Source organism: Bactrocera tryoni, unplaced genomic scaffold (genome assembly GCF_016617805.1).
Source record: "Bactrocera tryoni isolate S06 unplaced genomic scaffold, CSIRO_BtryS06_freeze2 scaffold_25, whole genome shotgun sequence".
Classification (NCBI taxonomy): Eukaryota; Metazoa; Arthropoda; class Insecta; order Diptera; family Tephritidae; genus Bactrocera; species Bactrocera tryoni.
Genome location: NW_024395977.1, coordinates 4,654,389 through 4,672,784, shown reverse-complemented (window position 1 = coordinate 4,672,784; position 18,396 = coordinate 4,654,389). Strand labels below are relative to the sequence as shown.

The 18,396-nt window shown below is 34.4% G+C and overlaps 1 protein-coding gene across 1 annotated transcript in view; it reads right to left on the bottom strand.

Annotated features, from left to right (window-relative positions):
• Positions 1–17,176, bottom strand: part of LOC120780929 — a 30,293-nt gene extending 13,117 nt beyond the window's left edge. The window contains exons 1-3 of the mRNA XM_040113163.1: positions 16,757–17,176; positions 8,102–8,185; positions 7,947–8,031 (exon numbers count right to left, since the gene is read on the bottom strand). Of these exons, the coding sequence (XP_039969097.1) occupies positions 7,947–8,031; positions 8,102–8,185; positions 16,757–16,833 (246 nt within the window). The 5' untranslated portion in view covers positions 16,834–17,176. The remainder of the gene's footprint in view (positions 1–7,946; positions 8,032–8,101; positions 8,186–16,756) is intronic.
• Between the last annotated feature and the right edge of the window lie 1,220 nt (positions 17,177–18,396).

Below are 18,396 nucleotides of genomic sequence, written 5' to 3'. Positions count from 1 at the left end.
ATTTTTGAGATCAAATATTTTAATAAAAATACCGTAAACTTATTGAATAAAACAGCGTATACCATACAAAATAAAATAGTGTATCAGATACATCATACGAATTCCTTAAAAAATAAAATGACCTATATGGAGGACTTGCGCCTTGAATAACATAATTATGGCCTTAAAGGATGCGTAGAATAAAAAAACTTGGTAAATTTAAAGACAAGAAACGGTATAATGTACTCATCGAAAAATCCACTATGAAGAATTTTTATTTACCGCGATATTGAGGTTTTAATAGACATCTGATTTGACAAAAACTTTAAACTCGATTTTCTCAAAACCCCAAAAAAATTATACGCTATTGTTATATTGACGGGACGATATTATACAGAGAAGGAATTCAAAATAGCCTTATATTGGAAGAAGGCGTGGTTGAGAACCGATTTCACCCATATTTCGTACATGTCATCAGGGGGTTAAGAAAATATTATACACCGCATTTCATTGAAATCGCCCATTTTCAATTTAAAAAAAAAGCCTGGGTGCAGCTTCCTTCTGCCATTTCTTCCGTAAAATTTAGTGTTTCTGACGTTTTTTGTTAGTCGGCTAACGCACTTTTAGTGATTTTCAACATAACCTTTGTATGGGAGGTGGGCGTGGTTATTTTCCGATTTCTTCCATTTTTGAACTGCATATGGGTATTTCCATGGTCGAGAACGCGACAGTCGTACGCCTTTGAAGTGCATAAACCAAAAGTAAAAAAATTAACAAAAAAAATGTGTTGTTACTATTCGAAAGCTTTTCATTATCACCATGCATAGTACAAAATGTAGGAGCTTTCGATAATTTGTTTCCAATTCATTAGCAATAAACATGGGATCAAGAACGCGACAAAAAATAGAACTTGCTTTCGATTACATATAGAAAAATGCAAGATTCTGCGAAACGCAACAATATATTTTAGAATGATTAATTTAAACTAAAAAGGACTAAAAAGGGCTTCTTTTGATACATTTCTTGTTGATATATTTTCATCGGTGTTTTTTTTACAAGCTTAATCTAATTTAGCACGTGACATTTAGAACGTGACATATTTGCCTTCCATGATTCTAATGACGATTACTATAATAATTCAAATTCAAAAAATGAAATTGAAAACAAAAATAAAAATTCATATAAGAAAATAAGTAAAAATAAATGAGAAATGTTTTTTTTATGAAATATTTTTTTTCAATGAATATGCGGTTTGAGCTACTTTTAATTTCAAATGATCGTCACAGGAGATCGAATGCAGTTTTCGGGTTTTGATATTTCTTTTCTTGCTAAGCCACATGTTTTACCAATCTATATAAATAAATATACATGCTAAAAAAAGCAAAAAAAAAATATTTTTCAAAAAAGTTATACTTACGGTAGCGAACGCGACACACTTCAAAAACCAATTAAAATATTTTGTATGAATATAAGATACTGAAACTTTTTTTTTAAATTTAGGTCACTAAAATTGATTTAAATATAAATTTGCAGCCACGTGTTACGATCGATCGCAAACTACTGATAAAAATAATGATTTACGGACAAGAACGCGACAAAACAATATCAATGAAAGCAAAATAAAAATTTACCGTTATCGAGCTTCGTTTGGTCTCGTTGATTTTTTTGTATTCATTGTTGTTCCTAGCAAGATTTAATAAGACTAGTGCAAACATAATAAGAATTTACGTATTATCAAAAAATACAAAAATAAAAAGGCATTAAAGGTACACAAATGCTACTTTCTACGCTATTTCAACTTTCAGGTCATTTTTCTAACAAAAACCCTTGAGATAAGCTGCAAATCATATTATATTATAAAAATATATATATATTTTTTATATAATATCAGAAAAAATTATTTGTTTATCACTATTTTAATTTTTGCTCCCGGTAGACCTTTCTATGGAAAAACCCATATGGAAATGCCTGAAGGAAACGACTCTATAGAGTTTGGTTGACATAGCTATAATAGCTTCCGAGATATGTATAAAAAACTTATTAGGGGGCGGGGCCACGCCCACTTTTCCAAAAAAATTACGTCCAAATATGCCCATTTCTAATGCGATCCTTTGTGCCAAATTTCACTTTAATATCTTTAGTTATGGCTTAGTTATGACACTTTATAGGTTTTCGTTTTTCGCCATTTTGTGGGCGTGGCAGTGTGCCGATTTTGCCCATCTTCGAACTTAACCTTCCTATGGAGCCAAGAAATACCTGTAATAAGTTTCATCATGATAACTCAAGTTACAGCTTGCACGGACGAACAGACGGACGGACGGACAGACAGACATCCGGATTTCAACTCTACTCGTCACCCTGATCACTTTGGTATATATAACCCTATATCTGACTCTTTTAGTTTTAGGACTTACAAACAACCGTTATGTGAACAAAACTATCGGGTGATTTTTTAAGAGCTTGATAACTTTTTTTAAAAAAAAAACGCATAAAATTTGCAAAATCTCATCGGTTCTTTATTTGAAACGTTAGATTGGTTCATGACATTTACTTTTTGAAGATAATTTCATTTAAATGTTGACCGCGGCTGCGTCTTAGGTGGTCCATTCGGAAAGTCCAATTTTGGGCACGTCGAATTTTCAGTGAATGGGCCCTAGAAAAGTTGGCAGAAAATCCGCTTTTTTATCGACAAATTTTGTTCAGCGATGAGGCTCATTTCTGGTTGAATGGCTACGTAAATAAGCAAAATTGCCGCAACCAGAAGCCGTTCAAGAACTGCCCATGCATCCCGAAAAATGCACTGTTTGGTGTGGTTTGTACGCTGGTGGAATCATTGGACCGTATTTTTTCAAAGATGCTGTTGGACGCAACGTTACGGTGAATGGCGATCGCTATCGTTCGATGCTAACAAACTTTTTGTTGCCAAAAATGGAAGAACTGAACTTGGTTGACATGTGGTTTCAACAAGATGGCGCTACATGCCACACAGCTCGCGATTCTATGGCCATTTTGAGGGAAAACTTCGGAGAACAATTCATCTCAAGAAATGGACCCGTAAGTTGGCCACCAAGATCATGCGATTTAACGCCTTTAGACTATTTTTGTGGGGCTACGTCAAGTCTAAAGTCTACAGAAATAAGCCAGCAACTATTCCAGCTTTGGAAGACAACATTTCCGAAGAAATTCGGGCTATTCCGGCCGAAATGCTCGAAAAAGTTGCCCAAAATTGGACTTTCCGAATGGACCACCTAAGACGCAGCCGCGGTCAATATTTAAATGAAATTATCTTCAAAAAGTAAATGTCATGAACCAATCTAACGTTTCAAATAAAGAACCGATGAGATTTTGCAAATTTTATGCGTTTTTTTTTTAAAAAAAGTTATCAAGCTCTTAAAAAATCACCCGATATAATACTCTCCTTAGCAACTTTTTTGCGAGAGTATAAAAATAACAATAATGAGTATTTCCCAGCCTCACCGGCAAGGCCGTAGGCATTCCTTAAATGCCTTCTTAGCTTTGTCGAGCCTGCAAAAGCAACGCCTGGCAAAACCACATGTAACGGCGATGATGAGTCATTGCAACGATCAGCAGTAATGGAAAGTGAGCAAAGTTCGCAGTCAGCAGAAGCTGCAGAAAACAGCAATCGGGCAACAACAAATGCGTAGACAGCAACCAGTATGCAGATACCAGCAAGCACCAGGACAGCGAAGGAAAACAAAATGAAATGTGAGAATGTATCAAGCAAAAAAGAACCGTCTGTTCAAACTGGTATTGATCGCTACATTAACGTAAAAAGGAAATTAAGTCCAGTTAAATCCGCGGTCAATACCAAAAAATTTCAACCAGGCACGCCAAATCATAAAAAGCCAGAAATCTTAAATGGCAACAGAGTCTTACTGAGCAAAGAGCCTAACGGCGATGCAAAGTGTACCGCCACAGTCGTGAATGCCGACACATGGGAGCTATGCAGATATGGTGAAACCAAATGGAAGCGTTGAAACTATGATTTTCAACCTTGACACTTGATTAAAGATATAATCATATCACAAAACCAAATGTTGCAAACTTTTTTAAGTAAAAAATTACTGTATTGAATATTTGTATATATGTAGAATGCCAACATAAATTGGAGCTTATTATATTTCTTGATGAAAATAATATAGATGTCATGCTTTTGTCAGAAACGCATCCTACGAATAAAAACAATTTCTTTATACCTGGATTTAGAATCTATGTTACAAATCACCCAGATGGAAAGGCACATGGTGGAACAGCAGTGTTGGTTCGACAAATACAGCGCAATTACAAGTTACAACAATATCTATACAAAATCGCTGTGGAGACCTAAACCTGACGGCTAAATACTGTCCACCTCGGTTTAAAATTACAGGCATCCAATTTACAAAGCCTTTTGAATCGCGGGGTGCTAGATTTATGGCAGGTGGAGAATAAAATACAAAACACATGTATTGGGGTTCACGACTAATTAATCCGAAAGGGCGACAGCTGCATGAAACTGTTATAAATAGGCACAATAACCTTGAAATAATATCTCCTGGTAAGCCGACATATTTGCCTAGTGTTCGTAACAAAATGCCAGATTTAATTGATTTTGCTGTAATCAAAAATATAGATAAATCGCACATAACAGTTGATACATGTACTGATCTATCTTCTGATCACTCTCCCGTACTAATAAAGTTATGTGAACAACCCATATTCGTTGATCCAAAAGTGGGTCTAACATCTTAAAAAACGAATTGGCTAAAATATAAAAAATAAGTCAGTAGTCACATTAATGTTGAGTACAAAATAAATACAGGAAGAGATATTGACGAAAGCATAAGAGAACTCAATGATATAATAACTAGCGCAGCTGACTTAGCAATACCAAACAAAAACTATAGCCGCTTGGTCCCAGAAAAATCACTAATAGAGAAATAGAACAGCTTGTAAATGAAAAAAGGCGTGCAAGACGTGAATGGCAGATAATTCGTTTCCCTTCCATTCAGCTTCAATTAAAATCTGCTGTACGCAAATTAAAAAAAAGCGCTTAAACGTGAGGAAGAATTCAACACCGAAACGTATATAAGGAAGCTGTGTCCAAATTCCAACAAGCAAAATTCCCTTTGGAAAGCCCAAAAGTCCAGGAAGCCACCAACATGCCTATAAGAGACTTGGGTGGAAATTGGGTTCGAAGTGACGAGGAAACGGCTAATTGTTTTGCAAATCACCTAAAAAAGGTATTTCAACCTAATTTTCCAAAGAGAAACTTTAAGCTATCAATCTTACCCAACACAGCCAAAGAGTTGCTCGAGTCTTTTAAGACTTTACCTTCTGAAATTATTCGAATCATAAAAGAACTTGATCCAAAAAAGTCTCCGGGACATGATAACATTACCCCAAAAATGCTAATTGAGTTACCAATAATTGCTGTAGAGGTGCTTACTTTGCTCCTCAATGCATTTCTTAGTTTCGGAAAGGTACTATCAATTTCATGGAAAAATTTGCAGATTATCTTGATAGATAAACCTAAGAAAGACTTAACCCAGCCGCCTTCATATAGACCAATCAGTCTTTTACCCCGTCTTTCTAAAATATTTAAAAAGTATTACTATCAAAGTTGTCTCCTTTCCTCTACGAAAATTATACAATACCAACACATCAATTTGGATTTCGTGCGAAACATGGCACAATAGAGAAAGTAAATAGAATTACTAACGAAATAAGGAAAGCATTTCAGCACACGGAGTACTGTACTGCAATATTTCTAGATGAAGCTCAGGCGTTTGATAGGGTGTGGCATGAACTTGTTTTATATAAGATTAGAAAAATTCTACCTCAAGAATTGTATAAAATATTGGAGTCTTATTCAAACAATAAACAATTTATGGTGAAAGTAGGAGATTTCGTATCTGATGAAGGACAGATAAGGGCTGGTGTACCACAGGGCAGTGTTTTAGGCCCAACACTATACATCATTTATACATCAGATCTTCCAACAATTTTCCAACAAACTTCTAACAATGTATTAACTTCAACTTTTGCGGATGACACAGCTAATGTGAATGAACAGAAGTGTAAGCTTGTTACATTTGCGCTTAGACCAAAAATGTGCCTGGCAATAAAAATAAACAGCAAGGGTATTCTCTTGTTCTTACAAAACCCTTGTACGGTACAAGAATTGCATATATTTCCTCTGGGTGCACCGACACAACAACAAACACACACAGAAAATTATTTGCAATGGCTGTAAAATATGTCAGACCAAAACCCATGTGTATTTGCGTGCAATGTCACGCAAAAATATAATTGCAACCCTGTTTTTGCTGTCATTTTACATAAAGATATATTACGACGTTAAATGGTTGAGGAAGGTAAGTTTAAAATAGATTTTATAATTTCTATTTAAATTATAAAGATTTGTTACAGTTTTTTTTGTTAAAAATGTATGCGGAAGGTGCGCCAATTCACAATAGCCATGCATGATAGTCATTCACAATAAATTGACCAAATCAGCCGTTCATATATCACTAGATTCTGCAATGGGTGCTCTCGTGCCCTTGTATATTTCGGTATAGAATTTTTGCAATCTGCAATCTTGCAAGAGCAAGCGAATACCCCTAGTATTTTAGTACCCCAAGCGAAAGAAGTAACATATCTTCGTATTCACCTAGATAGAAGGCTCACGTGGAGAAAACATATCTCTCTGCACATTTATCGCTACAAATTTAAATTGACTTTTAAATAAAAACTGTAAACTTAGCCTAGACAACAAACTGCTTTAAATAATGCGATCATAAAGACGATTTTAAAGTATGGCATTCAACTGTGGGGTACGACCTGTGCAACTAATATTGATATAAAACAAAGGTTCCAATCGAAAATGCTTTAAACAATCATGTGTTCACCATGGTAGATGCGTAATGAAAATATCCATAGAGACCTTGGTATTCCTATGGTAAAGAAAGAAGTAGAAGATAGTAGAATTAAATATATATCTAAACTCCGAGATCACCCAAACCCTTTTGCTAATGCTTTGGTATATTCCTGCGATCAAACACGCCTTAAAAGAAAAGATATGTCTGCGCACTAAAGAGCAACATATCACCAAAAGAGCTCAATCACTTGCTTGAGCTTGTTTAGTTTTTAAAAAGATTTAAGATTTTATGACTTATTGTTAGGCTTTAAAAATAAGCAGATCCAATAAATAAAATAATATTGAAAAAAAAAATCTGTTTTTAGTTTCAAAAAGACATTTTAGCTCCTTAATATATCGCCTGCCTAGCCTTCGGTTGCGCCAAGCTTATCTTTAACAAACACAAAAAATTCCCTTGAAGAACTTGATTCCGATTGCTCGGTTTGTATGGCTAGAGGCTATATTTATCCAATCTGAACAATATCTTTAGAATTTGTATTACTCCCTTATGCAATAAGTCTTGCCAAGTTTCCTGAAATCTCGTAAAAAAAAAGGTGTCAATGCAAGTGCTCGACTCTCATCGTTCAGCTTCTATGAAAACTATATGCTATAGTGGTCCGATATCGTCGGTTCTGGCAAATAAGCAGATTCTTAGGAAGAAAATAATGTGATTTACATATATCTTAAAAACTGACGAACTAGTTCGCGTACATACGACAGACGCACAAACTGACAGACAGACCGGCATGGATAAATGGATTCAGTTAGTCACGCCTATCGTTTAGATATATATTTCTAAGGTCTCCGACATTTCTCTCTAGGTGTTACAGACATTATGGCAAACTTAATATATGGTATATTCAGGGTATAAAAAAATTAAAATTACACGTTTCAGTTATTTAATATTAACGCTTTCCGTTTCTAATAATTTTGATATACATATAGTACTTATCTATATACCGTAAACTTTCTGATCCGTGTTGCGAAATTATAAAAATTAACAAAGAACGATAGTCTAGTATATAAAGATATATAAAAAGCAGAATACCTTTCCCAATGGTGGATGGACGTCAAAGAAAAATGTTCTATTAATATACCAGCTACCCATCTTTCCAAAATGTGTTTCATCCCAGCTAGAGAACAAGAAAATTTGATTTAAAGTAGTTAAAGTAACTGCAATTGTATAATATTGTTATTACTTACCAAACATGGTCTGGTTCTGTCACCTTGTAGTAACGCGTGCAAATAGTCAAAATTATAATTGTTCCAAATGTTATCCATTTGTTTCTAAAGAAGAAACCCAAATTTGCATAAAAAAGATATTTGAATTTATAAGTAGCTAATACTATGTTTGGACCGACAATGAAAACATGTTTGCGCCCTAAAACTTGTGTTTTCGTCCATGTTAAATCTGTCAAACGAGAACACATTGAAAACCAGCTGTCACTTGATATTGTCATATTAGGGGGATTCTCTTGCTCTTGCAAAACTCTTGCACGGTGCACGAATTGCACAAGCACACGCAGAAAATTATTTGCAATGGATATAAAATATGTCAGACCAAAACCCATGTTTATTTTCGTGCAGTGACATGTAAAAATATAATTGCAACCCTGTTTTTGCTTTCATTTTACATAAAGACATACATATTTCGTCGTTAAATTGTTGAAGAAGCTAAGTTTTAAACAGATTTTATAATTTCTACTTAAGTTATAAAGATTTGTTACAGTTTTTTGTTAAGAGTGTATGCAGAAAGTGCGCCAATTCACAATAGTCATTATCAATAAATCAACTGAATCAACCGTTCATACATCACTAGATTCTGCAATGGGTGTTTACTTGGCCTTGCACATTTCGGTATAGGATTTTTGCAGTTTGTGTCATTGTGCAATCTTGCAAGAGGAAGAGAATCCCCTTATTGATATTGAAAAATGGAAAAGCAAAACTACAAACAAATAAATTTGTGAGTTGTCAGTGAAAACTCATTGACAACACACATTGTCGGTCCGAACGACTTAGATTACACAACCCACAAATGTGTTTTCAAGATGTTTTCAATATCGGTCCGAACATAGTATAAGTGTATAAATATACTCTAGTAACTTGTCCTCCTACTATAGAGCAAAATCATTCTTATGTAATATGTAACAGCATCACTCCTACGGTTCAACGTGTCACATCCACATATAGGAATATTATTGTCCATAATGACACATGGATGTTGGCAAAAAGTATATATTTAAACTTCTGTATTTATGTAGGATTTAAGACTATAAGAAGAGTGTCGATATTTATTATTAATTTTAGCAACTTTTTAAAAACTACTAAGACAATTAAAAAAAAATCAGGTCCAATGAGTTGGTATGACATAAATTAAGAGCTATAACTTTGATTTGCCACAAAGGATTGCGGTAGCCAGGGGCACCTGTGGGCAAAATATTCTGAAAAAGTGGGCCCCGCCCCCTAATAAGTTTAATGTACATATCTCCCAAACTATTTAAGGTACAACAATCAAATTTGTCTAGCACAAATATTATATAATTTTCTATCGACAATGCGAAAATGGATGAAATCGATCACTCCGCTCACTCCCCACATAATGATACTATTAAAAACTTTCAATAGCACGATAAATCAATAATTCAATACGCCAGAGAAATTAAATTTTAACTTCGAGATGGTTTTATACGAGTCGTTATCAAAAGTGGATGATGCGCGTGGCGCCACCCTCTTTTAGGTAAAATCACGTATCTGGAAACCCGCTCGACCGATTTCAACCAAATTTGCTAAGTAGCATTCCTCTGACATTTTTCTATTCTACTATGAAATTGGGCGAAATTGGGCAGCCATGCCTTCTCTTTATATTGTATAACACACTTTAAAACCCCATTTTAAACTCTCACTTTCCAGTGTATAAATCAAGAATCAATTAACAGCCATGTTTTATTTGACCATCACAATCTTATAGCTAAATCATGGACAAATAAAACGCACTTAGCTTATTTCATATATTCACAATCAGCTGATATACAATTTAGTTTGAAATTTCAAATTTGTAAACAAAATATTAATATACTATACAAATAGATTTATTTTATTTATTTGAGGTCTAAAACTATTTGACTATTTAATTTTAACTCAATACTGATCCAAAAAATCTGTAATTTTGGTTTGTTTACATTTTCATCTGTCAAAATGAGGTTTATCGCTATTGCCAACTACTTTTTTTAGGAAAAAACCTAGCTATTGTGAATGAAAAAAGCGATGAACTGGCAATGTCTCTAGTTCCATATACAAGCTATGATAGCATATGACAAGCAAACATAATTATGTTGGCTAAGTCTTCCATACAAAATAAGATAATAGCTTATTTGGCTGGTCAAATAAAACACCCCAAATATATCAGGAGTTCTTAATGTGTGCTTAGTGAGTGCAGTCGTACGTACTCGTACTAAGCTCTGGATTTATTAACTAAAACAAGTGAATATTAATAATCCGAACGCGTGTGAACTAAAATAGAAGAAAACAAGTAAGAAAGGACTAAGTTCGGTTGTCACCGAACATTTTATACTCTCGCATGATAAAGTGATAATCGAGATTTCATTATCCGTCATTTACATATTATTTTATTTTGCCGTAAAATTAATTAGATTAGTAGTTCCTGAGATCTGGTTTTTGGTCCATAAGTGGGCGACGCTACGCCCATTTTCAATTTTTAAAAAAAGCCTGGGTGCAGCTTCCTTCTGCCATTTCGATTTTGCCCATCTTCGAACTTAACCTTCTTATGGAGCCAAGAAATACGTGTACCAAGTTTCATCCTGATATCTCAATTTTTACTCAAGGTACAGCTTGTACGGACGGACGGACGGACAGACAGACATCCGGATTTCAACTTTACTCGTCATCCTGATCACTTTGCTATATATCACCCAATATCTAACTCTTTAGTTTTAGGACTTACAAACAACCGTTATGTGAACAAAACTATAATACTCTCCTTAGCAACTTTGTTACGAGAGTATAACAACAAAGGATGAGTGAAGGGTCAAACAACTCAAACCGGATTTCTGTGCTAGATTTGGACGTGCAAAGTAATAAACACAATTCTAAGGAAAAAGAGGACTCAATGTTAACTGCTGTAGTTTCTCACAAACCACCACCAATTTTTGTACCTCAAGTGAGTGATATAAATAAAATGTTGAAAAGCTTTTCAATTGTTATTGGTAAAGAAAATTTCACCTACAAGTCATACAGGGACGAACAAGCGAGAGTAATGACCTCAAACAGTGATTGCTACAGAAAACTTGTTAGCTATTTAGATACCTATAGTATTACTTTTCATACATATTAATTGGAAGAAGATAAGCCATATCGAATAGTTATAAAAAATATTCATTTTTCAATTACTATCGATGATATCAAGCATGACTTAGCAAAAAACGGGCATACTGTACCTAATATTGTGAATGCAAAAAGCAAAATTTCAAAATTGCCGATGTCAATATTCTTTGTTGATCTTGAACCTTCAACAAACAATAAAAAAGTATTTGACGTAAATCGCTTATGCAATGCCGTAGTAAAGATTGAGCCACCTAGAAAACTTAACGATTTGGTACAATGCCACCGCTGACAAGATTTCGGCCACACCAAGCAATATTGCAAAAAGCCTTATAGATGTGTAAAGTGTGCACTAGACCAGCCTTCGTCTGTTTGTTCAAAAGATAGAGAAGCTCCACCGAAATGCTTCCATTGCCTTCAAAATCATACCGCCAATTACAAAGGTTGTAAAATTTATCAGGAGTTAGTGTCAAAAAAAGACTCGCTTAATAATAAGACAAGGCCTTCCTTGGTCAAACTTACAAATGCCGAATATCAAGTTCCCCATAAAAACGGTAGCTATGCTGATGTAACAAGAGGACAACTTAGTTCTTCTACAACCACAGTACGCCATGAAAAAATTGACAAACTCGAAGAATTGATTGCCAAACAAATTGAGCTAACCACAACACTAAAAAATATGATGTCTTCTCTCTTAACTAAGCTATGCAATTAAGTCTAAAAATAGCGATTTGGAATGCCAATGGACTAAGCAGCCATGGACTGGAAGTTGAATATTTTATAAAAACTAACAATATAGATATATTACTGGTTTCAGAAACCCACTTTACCGCTAAGTTCTATTTTGAAATTAATGGATTCGATCTCATTACTTCAAACCACCCCGCCGGTAAAGCACACGGTGGTTCGGCAATTCTTATAAAATCATCACTAAAATAACTCGTTTCAGAGCCAGTTTCAGTGCCATCAATTCAAGAAACTTCTTTGAAAATCCAGACCTGCAGTGGAGCGATTATTATAACTTCTTTATATCTCCTCGATTTAATATAAGCAAAGAAACTTTTAAATCATTTTACGACAAAATGGGTCCCAGATTTTTAGCCGGAGGTGATTTCAATACCAAACATCCATGGTGGGGTTCACGCCTTACGAATCCCAAAGGCCGCGAACCGTACAAGTGTGTTTCTCAAAAAAGCTTAAATGTTTTATCTGCTGGCAGACCCACATACTGGCCGACTGATCCCAACAAAATTCCGGATCTAATTGACTTCGCAATTTATACCGGCATAAACCCACATCATCTAGAAATTTCGAATAGTGAAGATATGAGCTCAGATCATTCCGCTTTCATTATCAATATAAATATGCCTGTGGTTGTCACATCCCGAAAGCAGCGTTCTTTAACCAAAAGATCGAACATACGATTTTTCCAAACTTGGCTGGAGTCCCACGTAAACCTTAACATGGAAATAACAAAAAAACGAGACTTAGATAACGCTGTGGAAAACTTCACCCAAAAAATACATCAAGCCGCTTCGTTAGCTTCTACTCTTAATTCATCTGAACCATACCGTAACAACAGTGTGCCATATTCAGATGAAGTAGCGCAGATGGTACAAAAGAAAAGACGACTTCGAAGGATCTGGCAGAATAGCAGAAATCCGGTTGACAAAACCAGGGTAAACAAAGCAATTAAAGAACTAAAATCCAAGTTGGCAGAGCTGAAAGAAGAATCTGTTGCAGAATTTCCTAAGAATGCTGATCCAAATAAAAACGATGAATACAATCTGTCGAAAGCTACTAAATATCTGAAACATCCTCCGAAACGACAGGTACCGATAAAAGATGAAAACAACTCTTGGTGTGGATCTGACAAAAGAAAAGCCGACGCTTTTGGCAACCACCTTGCGAATACTTTCAAGCCTTGTTCAGACTTTTCTTGAGAATCCATGTCAAATGGATAAACCAATACATTAAGATAAACTGACTGAAGTACAATCAGAAGTGTCACAGTTGAAAATTTCTAAATCGCCTGGCCCAGATAATATTGATGCATGGACAATCAAACAATTACCAAGGAAATGCTTGCTATTCCTAGTTTTAATCTTTAATTGTGGTTTTAGGCTAAGTCACTTTCCTACGCAATGGAAATGTGCCGAAATTATAATGATTCCGAAGCCATATAAGCCCGAGAATGAATTAATCTCTTATAGACCAATAAGTTTGCTGACAATATTCTCTAAAATATTCGAAAGAATATTTCTTCGTCGATCGTTGCCAGTTTTGGATTCCTTATCCGTTATACCAGACCATCAATTTGGATTCAGGCAACTACATGGAACCCCAGAACAGTGCCACAGAATCGTAAAAACCGTTCTAAAATGTCTCAAAGAGAAACAGTATTGTTCGGCAGTTTTCTTAGACATTCAATAAGCCTTCGATAGAGTCTGGCATGAGGGGTTGTTATATAAAATTAAAATTAAACTACCAGCTCAATTCTACCTATTTCTTCGGTCATACCTAGATTGAAGACATTTTTACGTTAGAACTAATGATGACACTTCCGACATATACGAAGTCAAAGCAGGCGTTCCGCAAGGTAGCGTGCTTGGCCCAACGCTGTACACGATTTTCACTGCCGATATGCCAATAATAAACGACGAAAATATAACTGTTGCCACATTTGCGGACGACACCGCCATTCTTGCATCTGCTTACTCTGCAAACGAAGCGTCTGAAACTGTTCAAAAACAACTGAACGCAGTTGAATCCTGTCTTCGAAATTGGAACATTATGGTAAATGAAATAAAATCAGCGCATGTTACCTTCACCATGAAAGCAGGAGATTGCCCCAGCGTCAATCTCAATCAAACAATTATTCCAGAATGCACTAGCACTAAGTACCTCCGGATGCACTTAGACAGAAGACTAACATGGCAGCAACAAATAAAAATTAAACGAGATCAGTTAAAAATCAAGACGAGAAAAATGTACTGGCTACTGGGTCCCAAATCGAAACTTAGTCTCAAAAATAAGGTGATCCTATATAAAAGCATTCTAAAACCGATTTGGGCATATGGAATATAAATCTGGGGAACTGCAAGTAAATCGAACGTAGAACTAATTCAAAGATATCAGTCGAAAACACTCAGGTTGATAGCAAACGCTCCATGGTACATCAAAAATATTAACTTACCCAAAGATCTTGAAATAAATTTGGTGAAGAGCGAGATTCAGAAACTCAGTTCAAGATATCTTAATCGCCTAAGCTGCCACCCTAACATACATGCCATTAACCTACTGGACAACAGTGAAGATACTTGCAGACTGCAAAGGCTACATCCCTTCGACTTACAATTTAGATCTTAAGTTTAACTGAATTAATTAAATTGTGAAGTATATATAATAATAATTAAGTTAATTGTGATATATAGTACAATTATATTTCAAATGCCTTTATGTATTGAAGGGACAAATTGCAATTTTAGCATCAAAGTGAATCATAGAAATAATAACATTTGCTTATTGTCACACGACAGATTGTAAATAAAATGAAATAATAAAAAAAAATAAAATATATCAGAATACCCTTGAGGTGTGCCACCGTATGGCTAAAAATTGCATAAATAGAACCAAAACTGTTCAAACCCCTGGGTACTGAATATGGGTCCACATATTATATGGAATCTCAGAGTGAACCCTTTATGATAGTAGTATATCTGTGTGTTACAAATGGGTAAAATCGTGTTAATACTTCCCTAAAGTCACATATACCAATAAGGTGCAGACGAGGAAAATTTGGTCGGACTATTTAGAGCACTATTTCGGACATATTACAAGAAGAAAAGGAAGAAGTATAAGGATAGCACCTTACATGCATAAAAACTATTGAAGTCCCTAAGTACCGAATATTTAGATCCCGATACTTATAGTTGACACGGGCAATGTGTGACAATAGTATTACCGAAATTAAGGGATAATCCTTCTTTTATAATGGTATGTCTGTATGTCAAAAATGGGTTTGAATCGGACCAATACTTCTCTTAGCTCCCATATACTTAATATAAAGATTTTGGAACTTTCGGGTGACTTTGTCTGCATATATCGGCCAATGTGTGAGTTATCCCAATGAAAGTAACAGAAGGCATTTTACTCATAACAGGGTATCTTTGTACCTCAAATAGATAAATTAGAGCGAAAATGTGACTTTCCCCCTATATAACAATTTTTAGGATTTTCGAACATCCTGGTGACTTTACTCTATATGATTAGTTTTTTAGTAAGTGATATGCTAATACTTGTAGTATATGGTATTTGAAAAATTAAATAAAATCTGGTCGATACTACCCCAACTTCCACATACCACATAAGTATGTATAATCGCTTTCGTTTTTCTAACAAACCTTATGTTTCTGTCAGTATAGGAGTTATGTATAGTATATGTTTATTAGGGTGTTTTTTTTTTGAACTATTCATTTTTTTCAATCCCATTATGAAATTTCCTTGGATATACCCTAAAAAAATCCCCGAAAAATTGAAACCTTAACATTAGCATTAAGAACTAGACCAAGTCATGTAAAATTTTTCCTTTGAAAATACACAACAATCGTGATTTGTTTCCACAAATTGTGATAGATAAAGCAATAGAAGTTTTGAAGAAAACACAGCAAAATTTTCGTAGGGCAGCACATTTTTTTAACTGCAGATGGGATTTTGTATGGTGCACATTAAAGTCTTATAACTTAATTATTTTTTTGAAAATTTGAAATTAAAAAGCTATTATACTAAACGAAACACTGTCATACGTTCCAACTTCGTAGAACTATATTTTGTAAATAGGTGGACACAATTTGTCAATTAATGCTTTGGTAAGTAAAAAAAAAAACGAAAATACGCGAAAATTCACTTTTAATTTTAGTTTTTAATGACATAAATAAATTTTTAAGGTTTCTTTTTTAATATAATATATCACGTCTTAAATTAGTTTAAGGCACTAAAATTTCAAAAGTCAAAACATTAACTAATGTGTGTTATTTGCACGTCACATAGACGGCGTGTCATTGAGTGAACTAACCTCTACTGCCGATAAGAAATTAATATCGTAGAATGAAGAACACTTTTATTCTTATTATTTTCAATTATATTGCAAATAAAACATGTATCATCACTTTGGATGTTATTGATAGTGGATCGCTTAATTTTTGAAGGAAAACTTATACATATGCATAGGTATTCTTGCAACTGCATAATAATAAATAAACATATATATGCAACTTCAAACTTGAAATAGTGTATAACAATATATATTTATTTTAAATTGAACAAGTATTAGTTCTACATTTTTCAAAGATATAAGCATACACATAATTTGAAACATCCAAATGTAGGCGAGAGTGCAAGTTTGCTCTTGTTTCTAAACTCTTTTGTATGTAATGGCACGGAACAAAATTCTCTATATATGTATATGGTAAAGACAAATATATATAGTATACTGACACAGAAACAGTCAAATCGTCTTACACTTTATCTTTTTTTGTCGGTTTAATTTTTTCAGCATTGTTCTTTAACTTGAATTTAATTCGATCAGATGTTTTCATTGTATTAACCACTTTTTTATAAAATATATTACTGATCAATTTTTTTTTTTGCAGATATATAAATTATCTTACGTGCCACTAAAGTCTTTGCAGCTACTTCAATACTATCTGTATAATTTTTCCACTTGTTTATTTGTAGTTTACTCCAAGAACTGGTTTTAAAAGTAGGTTCGTACACAAAAAAAGATAGCGAGTAAATTAATGCCGAAAGATACACTTTTATTTCACTCTAACGAATTCACCACATTATTACCGCAGACAACATATGTACATTTGTATACATATGTATGTAGTATGTTTGAGCTAGACGTTGAAGTACAATGAGTGAGTTTCAACTTGTTAATAAAAAATAGTATCTTTTGTTCGTTCTATCGTGTAGTATGATGTGTTCATCTGAATACCATATTTACAATTTTCAATTAATAGGACTGAACGTGTCCAAACGATTTTCGTTAATTTCCTCTCCACTTCTTAAGATTTGGGGTAACCATACCATCTTATGAACCTCCTTTATTGCTACTAAACATTAAAACATTTAAAAATCAAACATACGTTCTCTGCATTTCATTTGTTTTCACTGTTAATAATGAAGATATTGAATGTTCTTATTTCTTAGGAGAAATTAATTTTATCATTTATTTGAATCTTTTAATACTCTTGCAACCAGTTGTTATTGAGTCTTATAGATTTGTTCACTTAACGGTTGTACGTATCACCTAAAACTAATCGGGATAGATATAAGGTTATATATATAGATATATATTAATGATCAGGATGACGAGAAAAGTTGAAATCCCGTTGACTGTCTGTCCGTGCTTGCTGTAATTTGAGTAAAAATTGAGATATCTTGATGAAATGAATGTAGGTGGTATGTAGGTTCCTACAAAAAAAATGTCCAGTTCTTAGATGGGCGTAATCGAACCATTGTCACATAACGCCATTAGCCGAAAACATATAAAGTGCCTTAGCTAAGCACTAAATTAAGATATAAAGCTCTAATTTGGTTAATTTTGTAAATCACAGTGGCAAGGGGCACCTGTGGGCAAAAGTTAGTGAGGCCCCGCTCTCTAACAAATTTATTGTACATGTCTCCTAAACCACCTAATTCAACAACTAAATTTTCTGAGTACGAATCTCATAAGAAATTTTACCGACAGTGTGAAAATGGAGAAAATCGGATTCCCCATATAACTTAAAGACTACTAAAAGCATGATAAATCCATAACTAAATATGCCAAAGACATTCAATCAAATCTTGGAAAAGACCCGTGAAAGGAGAATCGAAACACACCACCTCTTCGTCGATTCCAAAGCGGTCGTCGCACTCGCGACTTGGCACCCACGTCACTGTTGACAGTCATAACATTGAAGTCGTAGATAATTTCGTCTATCTTGGAACCAGTATAAACACCACCAACAATGTCAGCCTGGAAAACCAACGCAGGATAACTCTTGCCAACAGGTGCTACTTCGGACTGAGTAGGCATTCGAGAAGTAAAGTCCTCTATCGCAAACAGAAACGAAACTCTATAAGTCACTCATTATTCCCGTCCTGCTATATGG